The sequence below is a fragment of the Acipenser ruthenus genome, chromosome 29 (genome assembly GCF_902713425.1).
Source record: "Acipenser ruthenus chromosome 29, fAciRut3.2 maternal haplotype, whole genome shotgun sequence".
Lineage (NCBI taxonomy): Eukaryota > Metazoa > Chordata > Actinopteri > Acipenseriformes > Acipenseridae > Acipenser > Acipenser ruthenus.
The window spans coordinates 20,812,328-20,836,283 of record NC_081217.1 but is presented as its reverse complement, the minus strand read 5'-3'; the positions used below and the strand labels follow the sequence as shown (position 1 = coordinate 20,836,283).

The window sequence follows — 23,956 nt, the reverse complement described above, 5'->3', positions numbered from 1 at the left end:
ATAAATCTAAATAATACAACAACAGTTCGTGTTATGGTGTTGCATGAAATACATTAACTTATATGACACACAGGGCATACATAATTTCCTCTAGTATCGTCATAGAGCGTTTAATTAATAAGAGTATGTGTATCGACGCCTAATTATGTTAACTTCATGGTCATAAATAACCAAACAGATAAATACGAACTCAAATCCTAGAGATGGTTGACTGCTAGTAGAATTTTACAAAACATTTCCGGTTGAAATGTGGCTGTTTAAGAGAGTTTGTAAAGCATATTTAATTTATTTAATTTTTCGTCCGTGCAAATTTCAAACCCTGATTCCAGTTCCTGCCAAAACTGCGCTCGAACCTATAATAATATAGGCCCGTCTTTATCACCATGGTTACAGCACGCCTCGAAGTGACGCCATGCGTAAGGTTTGGGAGACGTTCAGGTACGTCATCACGCAGGCGCATACGCCACGGAGCGAAGGGGAAGCGGAGAGCGGACGGTTGTGTGGCTGAACTTTCAGAGGTGAGAACAACAATAATAACGATAAAACTGACCGTAAGAGGATTTCTCTTAGGAGATTTAAAACACACAGGCGCCGGAGAAACCGTTTGAAAATTAACTGGAACGAAAATAAGAGAGCTTGGTGCTCCAGACGTGGCGAAGTTACGAAGTCCGCATAACCGTTAGCTAAGTCTTTTTTTTTTAGTCTAATTTAAGAGTATGGCTCCTTACCTGCGCGACCAGTAACACTGACAACATGAATAAACTTGACACGGACTGGGAAGGAATGTGAACGCGCCTCGAGGTTTGCAATAAGTGTTTTTAAGTACTTTATTAAACGCAGTAGCATTATACAAGTCAACAGGATGAAGAAAGGATGACTACAATACTGTGCTTTTACAAGCGTGTGCTGACGAGCTGGTCGGATTCAGACTGACAAACATGGAAAGTTTTACGATTACAGCGTTTTAAAATGTTTGTGTTTTTATTGTAGCTCGGTATTTCTTGGTCTGATGCGAACCCTTTGTTTTATGTCGAAAAACAGACCAACAAAATATCGCGGTTTCGCATTTTGCTTGTTCAAAAATACTTTTTTTTTTCTTGATGTCGCAAAAACTGCATAAACGTTTCATTTCATTGATAAAAACAAACCAATTGTCGCTGCTCGTGCATTACAGACATTATGATTAAATAAAAATGCAGGGTGTGGTGCTGTTTTTATTTCGCAACGAAACAATTAAGACGACACCGAGGTATTTAGCCGAGAAATAAAAGGTCCAGAAATCCATCCTGGCAGTGAATTCCGATCCAGGTGAACAGAGATTTGCGGATATAAACTTTATTGGACGTAAATGGGCTGGTTTCACAGACCCTGATTAGCAAAAACCTTGGGAAATGGCTTGATTCACATTATACCCATGATATGTGAACAGTAGATGATGCACCATACATACTGGACTTCCCATCATTTTCTGTTTGTAATACAATGTATTGTAGCTGATTGTAGCCCGTTGAAGCTGAAATCAGGTAGAGAATTTGTTTTACTAGTCCAGTTAGTACACTTTGAAAACCATTGGCTTAAATATGTTTCAGTTATAAATATTGTTTTTAGGAAGCAAATACTAGAATAGTCAGTATCAGGATAACTATGTATATTCAAAAATATGGAAATCTGTCTAGGGAGGCCCTGCCTGTTGTTTTTTTCAGCGTTCCTTGTGTTTGTTTTCAGACTGCATACCGAACTGCAGTGTTACATCAATGCCTCTAGAAACCCGAGGCTAGCCAGCCGAGCAGATCTATTTATCTTGTTCATTTCATGTCTCATCTTTTGTTAACTTATTAAAGTGGAGCCCACATGTGCTGATACCCCCCCTTCTCCATGGAACACAGGACTTGCCATCGCCGTTCTGAGGGTAACCTGTCAATGGAAACTCTGTGATCTAGTTTTGCACAAATCTGCATTCTTGTAAATAACAAGGCGTGCAGGTCAGGAGTGCTAACAAGTTTTAAAAAAACAAATATTGCATAAGTCCTCGCTAATCTTGTGATACTCTGGATGCTTGTTCCAGTTTTGAGAATTAATAATAGAAGAGCCATTTCATTCATAGGATGCGTTTCTTGGAAATGCACTAAACCCTTAACAATACAAGTCAATTTACCAAAGGCTTCAAGGACTGCAATCAAGTACTCTGCCCTGACATCACAGAAGAAATAAGCACTACAGAAAAGCAGCTTATCCAACCAACATTAACCAGGCATTATATGTCGTGCCTAAGAATCTAAGTCATGAATCAGGATGATTTTTAATGTATTTTACTGGGATGGTTGATGTATTAGATGCTGAGATGGAAGCGGTCCAATCCAAGGTAATGAAAGGTTACACAGCAACGCTGTGCTGACACTATGACAGGATGCCTTTATATTTACAGTAGAATGAAGGGGTACCTGGCCACGCCCTTTCAGAGGGCTGCCAACGTAATGATTGGCTATGCAGAGGTCAGGCGTGCATCGTTTATTTAAGACGTGTAGTCTGGTGCATTGTCTGTGTTTCAATCGCCCGTGCTTTTATTCCAGACTGTGTGGTGCTGGTGACGTCTTTCACAGTTTCTTTGTTGTGCCTCCTCTGCATGCTTAGCTGCAGCTCTAATGGTGCTTTATATGCTTAGCACAGTTAGACAGAAATAAAGTTCTTACCCTGCACTAAAGCGACCCGGTGAAGCGTCCAGTATTGGAACCCTGTTAAACGCTCTTAATCGTGTGTATCCTGGTGTTTACAAGGTCTATGAAGGATACAGTTACACACACACACAGACACACGCGCGCTATTCGTGTGCACTGTCAGTGTTATGGTTTTACAATCTGTGTTGCAATAACTGGAAAGAGAAGGAACATAAACATGGTGAAGGCGGGAGTGTGTCTGAGCCGCTCTGCAGTTTGCCTCAGATAAGGTGTGCAGAAATCGGCTCACAGGAATGTGGCTCAGGAGGTTTTTAAAAAACTTTTTTTGGTAATGTTCAGGCGTGAACACAAATCTCTGTTTGTTGTTTTCTATACGGGGCGGAAAATGCACAGAGTGTAACAAAATCCAGTAAAATTTGAGTAAATTGCACCAATAACAGGAGGAACTCAAATATCTCCAATGTTCTTTGGGTGCAGGATAAAAGCTGGTTTAATCCGTTAATACAGAAACCACAAAGGTGAAACTAGAACACTTTATTTCTGAGCCCGTTTGAAGCCATTGCTAAGCTTTTACTTATATAGTTGAATGTTTCCAGTACATAAAGGGACTAGGGGCGCAAGCGAACTGTTAAGGACTTTTCAGTAGGTGTGAAGTCAGAATCCCATTTTGTCAGGGGAATGGCATCTTCTCCTAAACCATATGTCTTCTATTTCCAGCCTTTCCCAGTTTGGCATTGCACAGTCTTCCTATTGTAACAATGGTGTGGCTGTTGTCTGGTGTTTTGCAGGTAACCATGGCAATGACAGGTCAGACATCCTGCTCCTCGATGAGTAACCACACCAAAGAACGGGTGACTATGGCCAAAGTGACGCTGGAGAACTTCTACAGCAATCTGATAGCACAGCACGAGGAGCGAGAAATGAGGTACCCGTCGGAGATTCCGTGTTAATAAGACACTCGACTAAAACTGTTTTTGTTTTTTTTGTCAAGTGCAAAATGTGTTTGTCTTAAACCCTGTTAAGAAAAAATGTTGAGGCATTAAAAATGATTTGAAAATCACTCCGAAAAAAATCTGGTTCTTAAAGGGTTCCAGGACAAGAGCAACTGTTAATCCTTGTTATTTGGGTGCAGTACACCCCAAAATTTATTTAAAAAAAAAAAAATGCATTCCTTTTTCATTCTTGAAAGAATTCTGATCTCGAACAGTTTAAGAAAGACAGCACTATTTCTGCCTCCCATTGTAACAACACAGTAAAAGGCTTCATGTTACGGAACTCGTTTACTCAATTAGGGGGAGAAAAAAAGTGATTTGCTGGTTGGGGGTGATTTGTCCCCTTTCCTGGTGATCTGTCATTTTTTAGACCCCAGAGAAGACCATGCGATTTAATAAAGTGGTAACAAAAATGCTTCATTCCCACAAACGCATGCAAAACAGAGACCGCTATATCGAACCCATATCCCCAGGCTAGGCTCAGTTCCAAGCTTCTCCAACAATGGACCTCGACTTTGATGCAGAAGCATCGGCGCACTCTGGCATTACCAGGCAGATCCAGGGATTTAACATGCAAATCGTGCTTTCTTTTTCCTAGACCTACACAGTGCGGATTGGAAGACCAGGCAGAGTTATTTCCATACACTGCAAACAGAAAACCCAGCGGAAACTCGATACACAAAAAATAAATCAATAAATCACCTGTTTCTTGGATTATTATGAAAACGCTTGCAACAATTCTGTAAATATAATCTCTCTTGATTTTAGATATTTTTTTCTGAATGTCATCTCTGCTCTTCTCCTACCTTTTTCTTTATTATTCCTAATACAAAAACACCCAAAATACACACGAGGAAGCGGCCTTTCTGCATTGTATAATATAAGACTTCCAATGCATAGCCGCTTGAGTTTAATAAGACACACCTGAGCTTGTTACATATACACTCTGGCTAATCGCACTGGTCGTAAAACCTGGAATGGTTGACACTGCTGCGCAATAGGAATCTTATTCCTACCCCTGGTTTAGTTGTTTCGAGCACTGCGGGTTCCTCAAGCATCGAACCTGTGAGCTGGAATTTTCAGTCAAGCTGAAGTTCATAATAAAATGAGTTTATTTCTGTCAGTTCCCTGAGCCCATAGAGGAAACTTTGCTGGTACAAAATAGATTGAACTCTTAGCCTGTGGCGGCTGCATGCCAGTGCTACTCTGGAGAGGAAGCAGAAACAAAGAATATTTATACTGGAAGCAAAACAAGCATGTTGTGTTTGGCTGTTATCAAAGTGCACCTTGACCTTATTATTATTGCAAGCCAGTTATCCCCCTTCAGTAGTGGCCATTCAAACATATATTGCATGAATTAAATCTCTTGATAAAAGCTAGTTCTGTTAATGTGTAAATGTCAGCCACAGACATGCTGTTTAGCTTGTCGATCGGATCCTCCATATCTTAACTTCACCCCCCAGAAAAGTTATATTGGTCTTTTTTTATATATAGTAGTCCTGTATGGATTTCTGCTTGCAAATACAATGGGAGCACGTTTTTGTTTCCCAAAGGACAAATGTATTATTATATTAATTTATTTTGCGACACGTGATCTTCTCGTCTTTTTAAAGTTGGTACAGCTGGCTGGGAGATCTTTTCCGTTCATTTTTTTTTATTACAGCGTCAGGCTACAGCAGGATCTGATGGCTTAGTTATGCACTGTTGAATCCTGACACCGAATGGCTAATTGTCCTTGCCCGGCTCTGTTTCAGGCAGCAGAAACTGGAAAAGGTGATGGACGAGGAAGGCCTTGTCGACGAGGAGGTATGGAGTCCTTGTTCTGTGTTTCCTTCGACTGCAGAACATTTTCAGCCGCCTTCTCCTTTGAGACGGGGTATTAATAGAATAGAATGGACCTGGTCTAGACCGGAGCCTTTTTATTTTATTTAAAAAAAAAAAAAAAAACTGGAACTCTGAAGCTGTGGCAATTTATACCAGTTTTCTTTCCTTTGTTCAATACTTTTGTGCAGGTTTCCTGTAATTAAGCACTGTGTGTGCTGATGAATACCGTATCTTTAGATATGCACTGTAAGCAGCCCTGCTTCTTTCATTAATCATGACAGCAAGCAATGAGGACGCACAGAGATTGTGGTGGTCTCTCCCAGTAACGTGCAGCTTCAGCTAACTTTACTTCTAAGCAGAAGTAGACACACTGAATCTTATGCAGAGGTGACACGCAATGTTAACATTAAAACCCTGAAAGATCCGGAATTGATTTCTCTGCAATATCGTTTTGTACTTTTTTAAAAGCAGGATGGTAATATGCAGTCGGCAGCTGCCTGGATTGTATGCAAGCCATTTAAAAAAAATAAAAGCTCTTTTATATACTTGTATATTTATTTTCCCGTTTTGTGGTGAATTTCAGAAGCGTATAAGAAGATCACAGCATGCCCGGAAAGAGACGGAGTTTCTGAGGCTCAAGAGAACTCGACTCGGGCTGGATGACTTTGAGTCTCTGAAGGTCATAGGTCGAGGAGCTTTCGGAGAGGTAACGGTCTTAACCCTTGAAGCGCTTGCATGAGCAGAGTCCTCTTACCATTGCCGCGCGCATTTCTATTCTGTCTTGTTATTGCAGTGATAACTGAGGACCGTTTTTATAAATCAAGCCCTGCAGAAATGTATCCTCCTCAGTATGCAAAATGCTTCTAGTCACGTTATTATTGCCACATAGGTAGCGCTTTGAATGAAAACCAGGTATCTGCTCATGCTGCTTTTTATCTTTTTATTCCAGGTGCGCCTGGTTCAGAAGAAGGACACGGGCCATGTGTACGCTATGAAGATCCTGCGTAAAGCCGACATGCTGGAGAAGGAGCAGGTACGGGACCATACTGTCCAGCTTGTGAGCTGCGCTCAAAACCTGTCCAATCGAACCCCGTCCCCAGTACTGGAGTTTCCCCCCCAATAGCTTTCCTGTTGTAACGGCAGGTGGGTCACATCCGAGCAGAGAGGGATATCCTGGTGGAAGCAGACAGCCTCTGGGTGGTGAAGATGTTCTACAGCTTCCAGGACAAGCTGAATCTCTACCTGATCATGGAGTTTCTACCGGGGGGTAAGCTGGGTGGCTGTGTTGCAAAGGGACTGAATGAGAGTCTTCCCCCCCCCCCCATCCCCCCACTTTACATTACCTCTCCAGAATGCATCCTGTCGCTTGAAAAGGGGGTCTTGGTGGACAGCAGCCACACAATACTAAGCAGCGAATATCCACCTACTGGTGTCGCGCTTTGTTTTCTTAATTAGTTTCTGTTTGTGTTCCTGATTCTTTTCCATTCTTTCTTTGCACCCCTCCTCCCCCCTTCCTCCTCCCCCCTCGCCCCAGGTGACATGATGACCCTCCTAATGAAGAAAGACACCCTCACTGAAGAGGAGACGCAGTTTTATATTGCAGAGACTGTGCTGGCCATCGACTCCATTCACAGGATGGGGTTCATACACAGGGACATCAAACCAGATAATCTGCTCCTCGATAGTAAGGTATATATATATATATATATATATGCAAAATAAAAATATGCAAACAAGAATTTGGGAGAGCAGTTTAGTTCTCCTATGTTGCAGTGATGTTGAGAAAATATGCTGTAAACCACAAAAAGCTTTTAACTGTGTAGTGTCCCAATGTAGAGGGGCTGTTGGCACACCGCTAGACATTCAAGTCATGCTTACTTGGGAAGTTTTGTTGGGTTGAGATTCTCCTGGTTTGCGTAGCTAGACAAGAGCTGTGACCATTTAGGTTTTGCAAGGCTGTACTTAGTCCAAGGGGGTGAGGTTTTTGGTTATGGTGGCAGTGGTCCTTAAGAGTTTAGAAATTAGGGCAGGAGGTCTGGGAAAAGTGGCTCGTAAAATAAAGATGTAATAATATTTCAACATAACAGAAAACGGAGAAGTGCGGTTGCAAACTGTTTAGTGTTTCTGTGCTCATCACTTTCATCACACTTCCTGAGGAAGTAAGAAACATCAAAACATTGAAGCATTGGCAGTTAGTACCAGTTTTCTTTTCTTCGTTGTGCATTACTGTGTGTGCTGATGAATACCGTGGCTTTAGATGTGCACTGTAAGCAGCCCTGTGCTTTCATTACTCATGACAGTAAGCAGTGAGGACACACAGAGATTGCGGTGGTCTCCCCCAGTCACCGTGCAGCTCGAGCGGATCCTAACTTAAAAGCACGGAATCCTTTGAGGGGATTACGTGCAAGACTAACAGCAAAACCCTGAAAGATCCTGAATTGATTTCTCAGCAGTATCACTTTGTATGTTTTTTTTTTTTTTATAAGCAGGATGGAAGTATGCAGTCGGTAGCTGCCTGTATTGTACGCAATCCATTTTATAAAGTAAAAGCTCTCTTCTGTTCTCTCTTGTTAGGGTCATGTGAAGCTGTCTGATTTTGGACTCTGCACAGGGCTGAAGAAAGCTCACCGGACAGAGTTTTATAGGAATCTCAATCACAGTCTTCCCAGTGACTTCAGTAAGGACTACAGCGGTGCATACCTTTAACATTACCCATTTTTTTGTTTAGATGTAGCAGTTTTTTCAGTGTGGTTTTGTGGTGTTTTGGGTGTTGTCGATGCTGATCACCAATGGCTGAACGTTTCATTCAAAAAGCCAGGGAGCAAAATCTTTTGCAAGGGTGTCGTGCAGGTTCTCCCTTTCCGTCTAGATCCTTTGTGCAGCGATCATTTTAAGCTGTTAACAAGAATTCCAGTTAATGTGCTATATGTTGAAGCCACGTGTCCGGGGCTTGGAAATACCTTGATCCAAGAAATAGTACTTTTGAGAGAAAGACGGATGCTGCCTTCAATATAACAGTAATGCAAGTACAAAATGTAATGCAGATACAGTGCCCCCTGGTGTCCACATCTGTAATTACGCAGTTCCACAGACACACACGATCTGTTTACAGGCCTAGTTGTAATTACCGTTCCGCTGTAATGCACACGTTTTTTGCATTTAAGTTGAGAGGTTTGCTTTGCTTGCTCTCTGTGTGCTTGTTCTGCTGATCATGTGCTGTACTCTGTAATGTTTTTTTTGCTTATTTCCACTCCCCAGCCTTCCAGAACATGAACTCAAAGCGGAAAGCAGAAACGTGGAAAAGAAACCGGAGACAGTTAGTGAGTATCAATAACATGCTTTAAATAGACATGCTTTTACCTGCAGTCGCTGCTAAGAGACCGTTGTTCTGACCCTATGTGGATCGGTTGCATGTTGGGAGAGAAAGTTTGTCCAGACTTCAAATAGGACTTTCAACAGGGCCCAGGCGAGTCATGCTGCCAGAAACCTGCAGTGTTGAGCTTCAGTGAGCGTCTGCCTTCTAAACGGCTTCTGCGCGCCCATAGCTGATGTTCCCTTTTTCTTCCAGTCGACTGTGTGACTGCAGCGTGGCTGGCTTCGTTCTGCTGTGAGGGTCGTTGCTCTGCTCTCATGCCATCAGACGCTCCACATGAGACGTGAGGATGACGCGTTCCTCTTGCTGAACCCTCCCCTGGGATTCTTTCTTCAGTGACGTTTTCCCTTTCTCATTGCAGGCCTTCTCCACAGTGGGGACCCCAGACTACATAGCTCCGGAGGTGTTTCTGCAGACTGGGTATAGCAAGCAGTGTGACTGGTGGTCCCTGGGGGTCATCATGTATGAGATGCTGATTGGTAAGAGAGAGGAGGGGAGGCAACTTTCTTCTATAACAGAAAATAAGTGTGTAGTGATTTAATGTTACTCAAACGTGGCTATAGAGAAGTAGCTAATCAATTGACAACTGCTGTAGCTCCTTTATAAAGACTGGCCCGTCCATGAAAATCACGGGACGATCGCCCTTTATTAGATCTCCAAGACCGTTTTACTCTGTCCTTCCGGCTTCACGTGTTTTAAATCCATTTATATATTCAACTTACTGGCCGCCTTCTGTAAGGAAAGGAAAGGGGCTTTTTGGCACGTGGATGAATGTCTGCTGGTACTTAATCTTCTCTGTCCCTGTTCAAAGTTTTCTTTATAAATCTTATTGAAAGCACAGTGACTGTTCCAAACGACTCTCATTGAAAGCCGCTAATGAGTTGAACTGCACAGCGTGGCATTTTCTTACTAGCCTGCTTGCTGTGCACCCCTTCCCTTTGATTCCCGTCGCAGGTTTTCTAACCAGGGAAATGAGCGTGCTTCTCAGAGATGCTGTGCTGGCCGGTATCTAAACCAAAGCGCTTTGCTCCTCCGCGCAGGTTACCCGCCGTTCTGCTCCGAGACACCGCAGGAGACCTACAAGAAAGTGATGAACTGGAGGGAGACCCTCATCTTTCCACCCGAGGTTCCCATCTCTGAGAAAGCCAAGGACCTCATCCTCAGGTACCACGCAGCGTCTTCTTCATCTGCTGGGTTTGTTTGGCTCCCTGGACCTGGCAGGACCAGCCTCCCAGATCATTCACTGACTTGCTTGTGATTTTTAAATGAAGACCGTGCTGAACCCGGCTTCTTTCCCGACTCTTGTCTCTTCCCTTTTAGATTCTGCTGCGAGGGAGAACACAGAATCGGAGCTGGTGGTGTGGAAGAAATCAAGAGCAACCCTTTCTTTGAGGCGTTGGACTTGGACCACATCAGGTAAAAGAGCCTCCTTTTCATTACAGTTCTGGCTTTCGATTGAGACTTTGTAATGGAACATCCCGTTCTGTAAAAGCAGCATTTATTTTTCTTGAATTTTAAACAGCTTTATCCCCCCCCCCCTTTCCGCCCTCACCAATATTTGCTTGTTGACGTCACAAAAAAATGCAGTGTGAATTTTAATTCTCCTTAAAATGTTCCTAACTGTTTAAATGCAGTGTACGTTTCATATATTGAGCATCGTTTTTATTTTTTATGTATTCTTTTATAGGGAAAGACCTGCTGCGATCTCAATTGAAATCAAAAGCATCGATGACACTTCAAACTTTGACGAGTTCCCAGAATCGGACATCCTCCAGCCGCCAGGTAACGGTCCTTCTCTTTAGAGACACTGCTTGCCCAAGCCAAGGCACTGTAAATCTGTGAACACCAGAACGCTATCATCACCCACTTCAGCCCTCCGCCAGGACTTGTGCAGACCTGGAGGAAGGCGGATGTTTGCAAGCTTAGTGTTTTTAACATGCTGAGCAACCGGTCTGTATTATTTTAATTACTATTATTATCCATGTAAACAACTGAAAGGAGGGAATTATTTAGCAGTCACACAGTCCCAAGTAGTAATGTTATTCATCTAGGCATTGGCTGTTTTAAAGTAAAGATGTAGCTGAATCATTGCAACCTGGAGTGCTGTAATGCTTTCACACGTACTGCATTGGAGCCATATGTTTGTAACCTGCTTCTGGAATTGCAGCTTTTGAAACTGCTGTGTGTGTAAATGTTTTTATTAACATCAGAAGCCAAACACTGCATAGGATTGCTATCCCATACATCCAGTGCAGCTGTGATCTCAAACTACTGCATGGCTCAGAATTCATGAACATAATCATCAGTCATCACCTCCACACACACACACCCACATTCAAGACATTCAGATCAAAGGGTTGGATGCATAAATAATGCAACCGGTGATGCTTTTTTTCTTTTCTTTTATTTTGTAGCTCCCTTAGCAGTGAGTAACCATTCTGAGGCTGACTACAAGAACAAAGACTGGGTCTTCATCAACTACACTTACAAACGCTTTGAGGGGCTGACTGCAAGGGGGGCCATTCCTTCGTACATGAAGACGGGGAAAAGATAAACTGGGAGACCCCCGTGCACCCGATTCCGATCTCTCACTTTGTTTACCATTTCGGTCTGAAGCTGAAGGGCTTTGAGGGGCTTCCTTGCCCTCTCATGCCCTCTAGAGCTATGGAAGTGCCGGGGAGAGCTTCATCCGCCACAAACCCAGCTGGATATTCAGAAACTGAGCCTTAAAATCAAGTTGCTCCAGTGTCTCGGAACACGACAAGGGCTTTACCTTCTACACAGATCCTGATGTCCATTTCAACAGAGCGCCGATACCAGGAGATACAAAAAAAACAAAACTGCCTTCTGCGTCATAAAAATACCACCGACTATAGAAACCAGCAAAGCAATCCGCAATGTTCATCTCTTTAAAAGACCATTCTTTCAGTCTTCTGGTGCTGCCCATTGGACAGTGCTGAGAGAACTCCTATGCAAACCTAAAAGTTTTATTTTCTTGGTATACTGATGTCATCTATAACATGCCTTTTTTTGTGAGGGCTGTTCTGTTTCCTCCAGTTCGTTTTCTATTTTTAACCCAATTTTTGAAGATATGCAAAATGTTGGACTGGCACACTGTGACTATACTCATTGTAACGCTCTCCCTTCACGTGGTGAAAGCGGATCTGATTTTTACATGCATATTTTAAAAAAAATTATAAATCATAGCACATTCGTGGTTCTGCTAAGAAAATACAAGTTAAAGTACGGCACACAGATCTCACAATATGTATTTCTTTTCCTGTAACTGGAGTTATTTCCGTAGTTGCACCAAAGGACTATGGGACCTGTAGTTGGTGGTGTTGTTGTTATTATTATTATTATTATTATTATTATTAAGCTACTGTGCTAGTCCTGAACAAGGACAAGGACTGAACGTTTAATGCCTTTAAAATGGGAGAGACGGGCCCCCGACTTTCTCAGTAATGTGCATCAATCCCTATAGAAATGTAGCACAGGTACAAAAAATACGTTCATCAAATTTCAAATCCCTAAGAACCCACATCTAATTTTGAGGATAGCATTTCATTATTTATATTGCAGTCTCCTGTTCTCAAGTTATCTTTTGAAAACCTGTCTGTCTTTTCTAACAGATCTGATCGCTAAGTTTTAAGATGGGTCTGGTCTTAAACCAGGGCTTTGCTGTATTTATATATTTCATTTGAGTAGATATTTTGGCTGTGAATGGCCAACATTGTAAAAAAAAAGGGTGTGTAGTCTGTAGTGCTTAGTGTGGGACAGAGTTAGGCACGGGTAGACCAGCATGCATGGGCTAATTATCCCAGACTGTCAAAGAAGCTTTAGCACAGTTACTGGATGTGAGTAGTGCATATTTAATACATAGGGCTTGATTTTAACTACCTAAAGGAGTTACCTGGTGAAGAGGAGGTTCAGCATTGCCTGGACAGTCCTGCATTTCATGAGCACTAAGAATACAAGCCTTATCTGTTTCAACTGTTGTCCTGCCCCCTCACGAGTACAACGCAGCATTAAATCCTCACAGCTCAACTCTGGTCTTGCGTTTTGAGGGTCTCTCACAGTCGCCAGCATATTAAGGAATTGAGTGGGTCAGGTCTCGGTTTAGGGTCCACAGAGTTTTCGCACGCTGCTTTTGTTGTTTTTTTTTTTTTTTTTTGTAAAGGTACAGATGCCAAAGAACTTTTAATAGAGCCATGGTACAACACACCAGCTGTAATATGAGCAAGTGCTTTTGTTGAGTTTTTAATTTTTTTATTTGTGTGTGGTGTTAGCGGCTGTAGTTCCACCAGCCTGTCTATCGTACCGTGAAAGTCGCTTGCTGTATCACAGAATGGGTGCTAGATGCCATAATGTGTATTATATTTTAGATGGTCTGTATTCTGTTTTATTTATCCCCTTTCAAAGAGGCTTGTTGCTGCCCTTCACCAAGATATTGAACCTGCCTTTTTAAAAGAAAAAAAGAATAGCCGTTTATCTGGCAATATTACTTTATGAATGAATTGGTTGCTTTTTAAGGTTTTGAAATGTAAAAAATAACAGGGGCAGACTTTGCTTGAGTGTGTGTCTCCTAGCTGGGGGACTGTTTGAATCTTTGTAAATGTACGTTTGGTTTTATTTCTTGGTATCTTGTCGTAGTTTTAAGAGATGGGAGTAGGGAACGAATCTAGAAGTAATTTAAGTTTTTGTTGCCCATTCGATGTTCCCACCCTGGCCTTCCTTTTCATCCCTGCACTGCATCCACAGCAGAACCCTTTTTATCCAGATTGTTCTGTTTTCTGTAGTGGTTGAGTTTCTCTCACCAGTAGCAAAGTTTCTGGGTGTGAACTTCCCTTTTTTAAATGCTTGTTTTTATTAAACAAAAACACAGTTCAGTTAAACAGGGTTCTTTCTGTGTGCAGCACCACCAGCATTGTGACTCAGGCCAATGACTTCTTTCCCCCCTACTTCTTCTGATAGGGTTATATTATATATGGCTGCCTTACAAGTTTATTATGTATAAATGTAGTTGCTATGTATTGGGTTTTTTATTTAGATTTTCGTTAAGTTTGAACTGTATCGATTTTCATTTACCTGCCTAGAAAGTAAAGCTTGTTTCTATGAAAGGAGCTTCTAATGCTGCCAAGTAACGGTAGCCCTTAAACTATACAATAAACACTTGTGTATAACGATGGTTCCAGATGTGCTTTCTGTTATTTTTGCAGTGTGTTTTATCCTCTGTTTTATAGAAATGAAAAGATAATTTCTTAATATAACGTCTTTATTTTCAGAATGATCACAGGAGCTGTACACAATGTTTTTCCAGGTACTGTCCATAAACACTGCTTTTAAATCGAGACAATGCAAAACTTAGTTAAACAGTAATCTTTGGCCTTTAGCAGTTTAATAGACTATAGTATGCATAACAATAATGTACATATTTCAGTATACATATATAGTATATCTCTAATTAAATATATATTTGCACTTAGTGTCCTGCAATTTGTATTTAATTAACATTGTAAGTCTGACTGATAATAACGTGCTGAGAGTAGCCCAGTGCCCTATTTCCTTTCCTTCACTAAATCTAAACCCCTAATCAAAATAATAATAATAATAATAATAATAATAATAATAATAATAATAATACAGTACCAGGAACTAAATAGTTATTTTGATTTGTAAATACCAAGAACACTGCTAAATGAAACACCAATAAATAAAAATTCCTACCACTAAAAACCCTGAATTGAATTATCGTTGTTATTTTTTGGTAAAAAAATATATACAGTCATTGTTTACAAAAAAAAAGTGCAGATTTTTCTGATTCATTTCATTAATCGAACCCGAAACAACACCAAAGCGAGTGACGCTATGAAAGCAGCTTGACTCTGTATTTAATATAAAACTCATTATTTTACACCTGTCTTCAATCACTCGTAAGCCTTGCTTCCTAATAAACCTTGATCAGCAGCAGGCGTTGCAACGCACTGCCCTCCATACAAGTTCAATCTTTGGCGTTCAAAGCAATCCGTGTGTAATATGTAGCACTGGCCAGTTCTCACACAACAAAGCCTGCTCCTGACACAAGGTTAACACGGTGCGTTTGATCAATAGCATGACTGCTAGCCAGGAGCCCAAAGAAACAGAAAAACACCAAGGCTGGTTTCACAGGCGTTGATTAGTGCTTACAAACCTGTTGTTTCTTTTTGTTTTTCTTCTTACGCTTTCGGCTCAATTGTCACCGGTAGGTTCGGTCAATAAAGAGCAATCAAGCCCTGATCAACTATGACATCATCACAGGAGGGGAGGGGCGGCAAGGCTCGGGGTGACCCGATTGAAAATACCTAGCAAAACACATTTTTCATCGGAAATTGAAAATGTTTTTGAATTACAGCGTGCTTTTGTAACTGTAACGGAGGGGGTCAGTGCTGTCATGCCTGACTGTCACCCCCCCACACTACACTGCCTGGTAAAGACAGGAGCTGGACGGACAGTGCGTTTATCTGAGTGAAAACAAACTCTGCAGCAGGAATTAAGACAACTGCATGTCGAGATATTTCAAGTCCATATAATCCAGCAGGGGACAACCACTGTTGAAGGTGTTCTCTTGTTGCAATCAAACACTGATCCTGTTTCTATATGACCAGTCGACACATCACCAGACCCTACTTTCAGACCGATGCACTTTGAATCCTGGTTTCACAAGCACACTGTTAAAACAGATTAACGTATTTTAAGAGCTACACAAGATTTCTGGGTGTTTGTGTTTCTCATCTGGCTCCAAAATAAGATCCTTTGCTTAAGTGTTCTTAAGTGTAACGGTGAATCAACTTGGAGTGGTTGAGGTGACCCAGATGTTTTGTGCTGCATTACTTCTGCACCAGAACATCGCGTCCACCAATCACAGATCGACAGCCGGCGTCTCCAACATCCAACAGGAGGATCTTCAGCCTGAGACTCTCTCAATGTAGTGGAGCGACCCGTGAGACTGAAGGAAATGGATCCAGGTGATTTTACCCTGTAAACACATCGGGCTAATGTTGGCGTGTGGTCTTGATCCAGATGAAGGGTTGATCTGGGTTGTGTCAGAGATCTCCGTCCTGTATTTCGGAGGGGGGGAGGCGGAGGCTGGGTCCATTGAGCCGGTCCAGCTCATCCACCTGCGGAGGATGGTGGGGGGCGTGGCTGTAGGGGGTCCCGCCTTCGCCCCCGCCCCCTCCCACCACGTTGGGCACGCTCTTGCTCCGCACGCACTGGAAGTCCACGTGCCGGCTCTTCCCTTCCTCCTTCTCCCAGGACAGGTGAATGAACGGCCGCTGAACATAGTTGTAGATGACCTCTGACCTCCCGCCAGGGCGTCGCTTCACCTTCTCCTTGCAGGTGGGGTACCCTTAAAAAAAAAAAAAAAAAAAAATTTAAATAAAAATACTTTTATATGTAAATACAGTGCTCCCTGCGGGCCTCCAGACAAGTTCGGCAACTGTGCATGACCAGGATTTGAAAACTCCCAATTGGACGGCTGCCCGCTGCACTGCATGTGGTAGGCAGTGTCTTCACTGGGTGAGTCGAGGGGAAGCCCAGCCAAGGGGCAAAGATCTGACCTGGCCACTCACCCTCGATGCCGATGCGAATGTTCTTCAGGCCTCTCTCTTTCAGCAGTGCCTTGGCCACTTCCCGGTTCTCGATGTATTTGAAGAAGCGGTACAGCTTTGTGCTGTAGACAACTGGGGAGGAGGAGGAGGGGCACAAAGCAAGCAGAAGAGAGGGGAGATCAAACCTGGAAACAAGCACCTCAGTGCAGTTTAATATCAGAAAGCACAGGGTGCGAGTGGAGTTAACAGCAAGTGATTCGGCAACCGTGATATACCAAATAACAGCAACTATGAGTGCAATGCTTTAATGCAAACCCTGCATACGACTTTATGAAGCAAAATGAGATCATTCGACAGGGTGCTGCAAAGAGTGTGCTCTTACTCTGGGAGTACTCCTCTCCCATGGGCGGAGGGTGCTCCTGATCCCAGTCCACAGTGTCCTCGTCGGTCAACACCACCATGTGACACTCCCGCTCCCCACCCTGCGCGCTCGACACCATCACCGGCAGCACCAGCTCCTGCAGGAACCCCTCAAACTGCCTCCGCGCCCCATCGTTCGACAGCTCGTGAAGCAGGGCGCCTGGGGGGAGAGAGGGGGGGCAGGTTCAGAGCACAGGCAGGTCACACAGGAGACAGCCCTGCCACTCCAGGTTCCAACAGCGTTACACAACCATCCATCAAACTTGACATGTCTCTGGAGGCTACTGATTAGAGCCGCTTTGTTAAAAGGTTTTAGACCCTGGTTAAAGCCACAAGGAACTACCCTGAATCCAGGTGCCCAGCCCTGGTCTTACAAACCGAAGGAGATTGTTCACTTATTAAATAGTTTTGCACGCTGTGCTCGTCTTTGTGAAATAATGACCTGCCGTTGACTTGTAACCCTTTCATGCTTGCAATATTGAAAACAGCTGGGGAAAAAAGTAGTTTTGGACACATAATAAATACATGTTTCATTGAAAATGTTGCGTTTGTGTCTTCCACATCTCCCCTTATAAAGAATAGAATTTTTTTTGTATCCGTCCCTTTATGAGGTCCGTGCATGAAAAGGTTGAGATGCTGCAATTACAGCATTCACTGGCGCCGGTTATACAGCCAGAACGAATCGACTCAAGAGGAGATTGGAGCTGGAAGAGTCCCAGGGTGCTCACTGAGGTCGCGGCACGTGATGGTGTTGCAGTCGAAGTTGATGCAGAGGTAATCGCAGGCCTCTCTGAGCTCCGGCACAGAAACCCCGTCGGGACAGCGCAGCACCCCGGTCCTGTAATAGTCCTGAGACAAACAGAAACACACGGCAGAAAAACTGTGAAGATCTTGCCTGCGTCGGTGCATCATGCATTAGCCAAGTCAATCTGAATTGCATTCATACAGTTTTACTTGAGAACTTATGACAGCGTGCATTAGGTTATAGATGCTATCCCCTTGACCTGACCGCTAGTATTGTGGGATGTTGATTCGATCAGCAGGAGAGAGAAATTGATGAGTACATGAAAGCAGATGGATGGACTGGATGGACTGTTGATGGGGTTTAGACTCACCAGCACGACTCGAAAGACGCTGCCGCTGATCCCCTCTGCGATCTCAAACTCCCCCTTCTCATTGGGCCTGGTGAAGTTGTGTTGCCGGGCAGAACCAAACATCCTGACACAGAGAAAGAGAGAGAGAGAGCTTCCACAACAACATACACCGAACTGTGTTGAATAAGGTTGCATTTCATCAAGGGGTTCTGGGAACATAATAAAACCACAAGAGTCCCCAGTACTCCAAGATTGCACAGCCTGTCCCAGTGATCTGACAGCCCTACCTGGCCAGCATGGTGTCGGGGTGCGCAGTGAAGATCCCGGGGTCCACCGTGAAGCGGATGTTATCAACGACCAGCGTGACCCACTCCGAGGGGGGCGCCCTGGTACCCACCTCGCCTGACATCTCCACACCACACTGCAGCTCACAGTTTGCAGACTCTGGAAGGAAAAAGCAGGCTTTCATTTTACTGTCACACTGCTGAAATACTGAAAAAAGTAGTTTTGGACACATAAGTAAGATTTTTCTTTTTTTTTTTTCCATTGGCATCCTCATATGAGGCTATCATGCATTTGCGACTTCCTGTGCATGTGAACAGGACTATACAGCAGCTTAGAGACTGAATGCTTCTCTCTCACCAGCGATTTCCTGTCTAGTGTCCCAGCGGGCTGGCCCTCCTTTCTCCCCCTCGCTCGGGGGCACAGCGGTCTGGGCGTCCTCACTGAAGCTGTTTGTCCAAGAGCTGGAGAGAGAGAGGAGAGCGAGCATGTTCAAAATGACCTTTACCAACTGGAATCCTCTTTAAAAATCTGAGAAATAAGAAAAATGACAAAAGGATTTAAAACTTTTTTTTTTTTTTTTTTTAAGACGGCAGGTTTTCAATATACATGAACTGCGGTACAAGCTGAACCAGACTGTAACCCAGAATGCCATTTGTTCCATGCCTGCACGGGTTCAGTCCTGCTTATTAGAAGGACCACCACAGCAGGAATGAACAAAAGTTACTAAACTGTGAGCACCGAAGGGATATCAAGCTACCCTAGAAAACAGCTCTGCAAGAAAGACTAAAGACGTGACCACAGGACAGGTATGAAAAGGCTTGCACAGAGCTCCTTTGCTGGATGAAAACTGCACACTCTGTCATCCCTGAAATTGGTATGTATGCCTACAATGCCCTTTTTGCATACTGATTTGATGTTTAATAAAGGCGGCATGACTATTAAACTGACTAATTGTTGTATTGAGCGAATCATTCTGGGTGAATCCACAAGACTCACGCCAGTGAGACAACAACAAAATCCCTGCCTTCATTCAGGCTTGTTAAGAGAGATCCTGGGACTGTCTTAACCACGCTCCGAGGGTGAAATGTTACATCTGATCTCACCGAGTCTCTGAACCCTCTCATAGTTATTCCAGTCATGCAGTCTAACAGGCCTGAAGAGGTTCAGTTTCACCAGTTTTCTAGTAAAACGCCAAGCCCGGAGTTTGATGCTCAGGAATCGTCTGCAGAGTATTTTCCCTACAACAGCCTCCACTCCCCAAGCCTGTTTTTCTGCTAAGCTGGATCCTCTAATGACAGGGTGGGTCTCTGCTGCCTGTGCTGTTTCTGCCGAGCTTTTGTGTGGGAAATTCCTGTTTTATCTTGGGAAAGGAATCTCAAAAAAACATTCAAAGCAATGCTAAACAGCAATACCACCCCCCCCCAAAAAACACCATGCTTCACATTCTGTATTTCAAACTGCACAGTTTCCAAATCGGAGAAGCGACATTGCGCTGCCAATCTCTGTCCAGCAGGGGCCGCTGTGGAGCTGAATCAACACGAAACAGGAAATAAATGCTGTAAAAATTGCGTGACCGCATTCCCTTTTGCCTAGCCAGCCCTGGATTATTTTGCAAAAATGCTACACCGAGCCGAGCCCTGTGACTAAGATGAAATAGCAGCTTGTTCTTTTAAACCTGCTGTGATTTTCCTCTGCTGTCTCTCACATGCCCGACATGCTTATGCAGGGATGCCTTTGTACTATATATTAACAGACAGAGCTGGGGGATGAAACAGAAGAGCCATCTCTCTTACAGTAGATGATCTACTAATGCTCTATTGAAATCTGTAGACTTTGTTTGCTTTTAGTTGTCCTGCTTTTGTTTTTTCTAGGAATGTGTGCGGTCTACAGTTAAACACACATACACACACACACACACACACAATCTTAAAATGGTGTGTGCATGTAGATATATAGAACAGCCTGCACCACATTGTTCTAGATTAGAAGAGTCATCTGTAATTCACTGTGCAGCTTTACACTTTCAAACTGAAACTGGAATGCTGAGCTGAGAGATCCCTGGTAAGCAGACGAAGCAGCTGATTGGTGGACACTGTTCACCCACCCACTCCCACTCCCACACCCACACACACTGGCCTCTCTGTCTTCAGAACCCACCACAGCCTCTCGCTGCCCCCAAACAACCACGAAACCTGAAACGCTCTGTTTTTTTTTTTTTATTTCTCTGACGTGTCCCATTACAGAGCACTGGGTGGAAAGTTTTTAATAAGTCAAAGCAGGACACACGTTGGGAGCCAAGGTGAAAGTCAAAAAAGCTTGTCAAGGGAACATATACAAATGATGCTGACTATTATTTTTGCACAAAACGGGTTTTAAACAGTAACTTAAATCGCTCTCAAATAAATTTTATGAACAAACCGTTTAAACTGTTTGCAGGCAGGTTTGCATTAACTCACACACAGACCTGTCTTCTGTCTCCGACTCTATTTCCATACTAAAGAAACAGACAGCAGACAGATACCAAGCTTATCACACCTTCAATTCAAACTGCCTTGAACTCCTCAGATAACATTGAGAGGCAGAGAGATCATGCAAAGTGAAGCTCAGCTCAGTTTGAACAATACACTGTCAGGTGCTGGCACCCAGGTAAGCATGCTGTGCGAGAGTTCTAGAACCCATACCCCGCCCAATCACCTTTCAGTCTCTTACATTCCACTGCCTATCTTCAGCGTTAGCTGCCAGTCCTAATATCTATATATTTAAACCGGTAGAGAAAGGGGATATGACCCGTGTCTTCTGCTGTTTCAACTGCATTGCAGCAGGCAGATCAAATGTACAGTCGTGTGCTCATTTATTTGAACACACCATTGCTTCTGTTTTTGATTTGTTGCGCTTATGAAATCAAACCACTGACAGTGAAAATCTTGGAAAATTGTCAAATTAGTCTTGAATTGGTGACTTCATAATATGCCACACATGCAATTCATTTACGACAGTGAGAGAAAAGGAACACAGAACCACACATGGGAACATGCACACTTAGCTGTTTACCTAATTAAATCACAAAGCTATTGTTTCTATAGCACTGTTTACTGAGCGGAGATTGAAATTCTCCCACCCAGAGGTATATAAAGGATATCAATGACACATCTTGAGGGGGTCTGAGAAATGTGCACTCTGCTGTCTTTGTGTGTGTGTGTGTATTTATATATTAATTGTTTGTTAAAAATAACAATCTAGGTCTGCAACAAATGATGCGGTCTTTTCTTGCACAGTTGGTTAGAAAGTGTAGCGCTGGGAGTTACAGCACAGGGACAGTCTGCAGTCATCCATAACTATATACGATAATAGAATAATAAGGTTTGATTTAGAAATACTTTTTTTAAAATTCTGCAGCTACCTGTGCTGTATTTTTGCAGTACTCTTTCATATTCACAGCGTTTTTAAACACGTGGTTTTTAACAGGCGGAGATCACAATGACATGTGTTACAGTAACACACACTAAACCTGGACGAGACTGTAGATACTGGGTGTGTCTGTCACGCATTCTGCATGTTACCTGAAAAACACAAAACGGATCTTTAAAGATCAGAAACAAATACAAGCCAAACTCTAAAATCGCGATACTTGATATGATCGCTCTGAAAAGGTGCCTTTTTAAGGCGGCATGACTTGCCAGTATACGCAACTCGTGTTACCGGTACGCGTTTCGGATCCTGAAGGTAACAACTTGCACTAGAAGCGTGGCAGTCGGAGCTGCGTATATAATACACCCTGCCTTGTAGCGTGTCTATACATAACCACACTTACCTTATGCTCATGTCTTCTCGGCGCTTGAACGCATGGTTGAAGATTCTCTTCCCTGTTCAGAGCTAGGGAGGCACACAATTTGAAAGAAAAAAAAAACCAAAACTGCCAGCTCACTCCGCACCAGCACAGGAATTTGAATCGTTGCTTATGCTCTCTCTGTTTTTGCATCCGATCTCTCCTCCCCTCGCCTCTGAGCAATCACCAAGCGCTCTGTCATAATAAAAGTCCCTGGGAGTCCTTGTCTGCCTACCGCAGTCTCTGCACAGAGCGGGCGACGTCACGGCGCGTACGTCATAGAATCATTGCAGCGTTCTCTATGAATGTAATCTGATGCGTTCTCTATGAATGTAATCTGCAGCGTTCTCTATGAATGTAATCTGCAGCGTTCTCTATGAATGTAATCTGATGCGTTCTCTATGAATGTAATCTGATGCGTTCTCTATCAATGTAATCTGCTGCGTTCTCTATCAATGTAATCTGATGCGTTCTCTATGAATGTAATCTGCAGCGTTCTCTATGAATGTAATCTGCTGCGTTCTCTATGAATGTAATCTGATGCGTTCTCTATGAATGTAATCTGCAGCGTTCTCTATGAATGTAATCTGCTGCGTTCTCTATGAATGTAATTTGCAGCGTTCTCTATGAATGTAATCTGCAGCGTTCTCTATGAATGTAATCTGCTGCGTTCTCTATGAATGTAATCTGGGGCGTTTTTTACACGTGTAGCAGAGACGGTATTAATACAGTATACCTTATCAATTAAAAACATATTATAGAGCCCTGTTATTTAGAATCATACGCTATCTGCTGCGATGAAACGATGATTATTTAGTACAGAACCAATACAAATAATAAATACATAAATAGATCAATAATATGTATCATTGTATCAAAACAACAAAGCAACACAAGACGTATATTGTCTCTGCTTGGACAATATATAAGGGATTTTATTCTGTGCGGTGTAGTGCAAAGTATCACATGATGTGTGTGTTCAGATCTGTGCTAACTTTGTCGTTGCTTCCCTGAGCCCGGCTTCTGTGTTACAGAGTGAGTTGCTCGTTAGGATTACAGTAGCGACGAGAGCACCGACCCTTCGGAGAGAACACTACACTGTCCGTGCGTTACTAATCCCCGGACAGCGTTTTCTACAGTCATAAATAACACAAATATATACTGATTGCTCAGAGAGACGCATAGTCAAATCCTGTTATCCAATAACCCATTTCAAATGTAAACAGGCAAAACGGGAGACTCTTATTCTGCAAGCGCGTGTTACTCAAAGAAGCTCCGCCCGACCTACCAGACTAGACTGAGTGTGCCAACTAGTTTTTAAATTTCCTCCTAAAGCAGTGTGCATGCATAACAGCCACTATTCTGGTAAGCCGCTTTGGAGAAAACTTGGTTTTATTATTGAGGTTCTTTACGAATGCATGCATCCCTTTTTCAATAGACTTAAAAATGTTGGGGAGCAGCATGGCGCGTTTTGGAATTCACCCTGACGCCTCGATACTTCAGGCTGGTGAAAGCCCCACGCGGAAATTCCTGTTCCTATCATTCCTAATTCGAGTCTGCCTGGTAATACCCGTCATTTCCTTTTTCTTTATCGAGGCATCGCATTGAATACCGTTCAGATATTTAAACCACACCTGTCAGCTACATTAAAATACACACATCAAACACAAAACCTGTTATTTTTTCACCTAATAAAATCTTCGCCTGTTGCAGGAATCGGTTCTTCAAGTCGAATCGCCGTCAGCATGCTTTCTGTAATACATACACGCTGCATTTGAAGTCTGTCAATGGGCAAAGCAGGGGTCCAGGGTTCAAATCAAGTCTTCTGGCCTCTGTTTACTGGCACAGTTACTGTCATTAGTTTGACTCATAAGAGAC

General features: G+C 43.0%; 2 protein-coding genes across 4 annotated transcripts; one reads left to right on the top strand and one right to left on the bottom strand.

Moving 5' to 3' along the window:
- Positions 1-396: 396 nt before the first annotated feature.
- LOC117430662 (serine/threonine-protein kinase 38) lies at positions 397-14,052 on the top strand. Of its 3 annotated transcripts, none has more exons than XM_034050995.3 (14): positions 397-518; positions 3,464-3,600; positions 5,422-5,473; positions 6,075-6,197; positions 6,441-6,524; positions 6,635-6,758; positions 7,026-7,180; positions 8,066-8,168; positions 8,750-8,811; positions 9,226-9,343; positions 9,905-10,028; positions 10,185-10,280; positions 10,552-10,646; positions 11,279-14,052. In XM_034050995.3, the coding sequence occupies exons 2-14, from the start codon at positions 3,470-3,472 to the stop codon at positions 11,416-11,418; spliced, it is 1,407 nt and encodes a 468-aa protein (XP_033906886.1). In that variant the 5' UTR covers positions 397-518; positions 3,464-3,469; the 3' UTR covers positions 11,419-14,052. The 3 variants fall into 3 exon arrangements, with proteins under 3 accessions (XP_033906886.1, XP_033906877.1, XP_058859641.1); XM_034050986.3 differs by having other exon boundaries at positions 8,066-8,183; XM_059003658.1 differs by lacking the exon at positions 397-518 and adding an exon at positions 546-801 and having other exon boundaries at positions 8,066-8,183.
- On the bottom strand, positions 13,013-22,254 carry LOC117430670 (BTB/POZ domain-containing protein KCTD20-like). The gene is made up of 8 exons (XM_034051008.3): positions 22,064-22,254; positions 18,610-18,713; positions 18,255-18,411; positions 17,989-18,091; positions 17,602-17,722; positions 16,836-17,033; positions 16,475-16,585; positions 13,013-16,251 (listed from the first exon to the last, which is right to left on the bottom strand). The coding sequence occupies exons 1-8, from the start codon at positions 22,072-22,074 to the stop codon at positions 15,947-15,949; spliced, it is 1,110 nt and encodes a 369-aa protein (XP_033906899.3). The 5' UTR covers positions 22,075-22,254; the 3' UTR covers positions 13,013-15,946.
- Between the last annotated feature and the right edge of the window lie 1,702 nt (positions 22,255-23,956).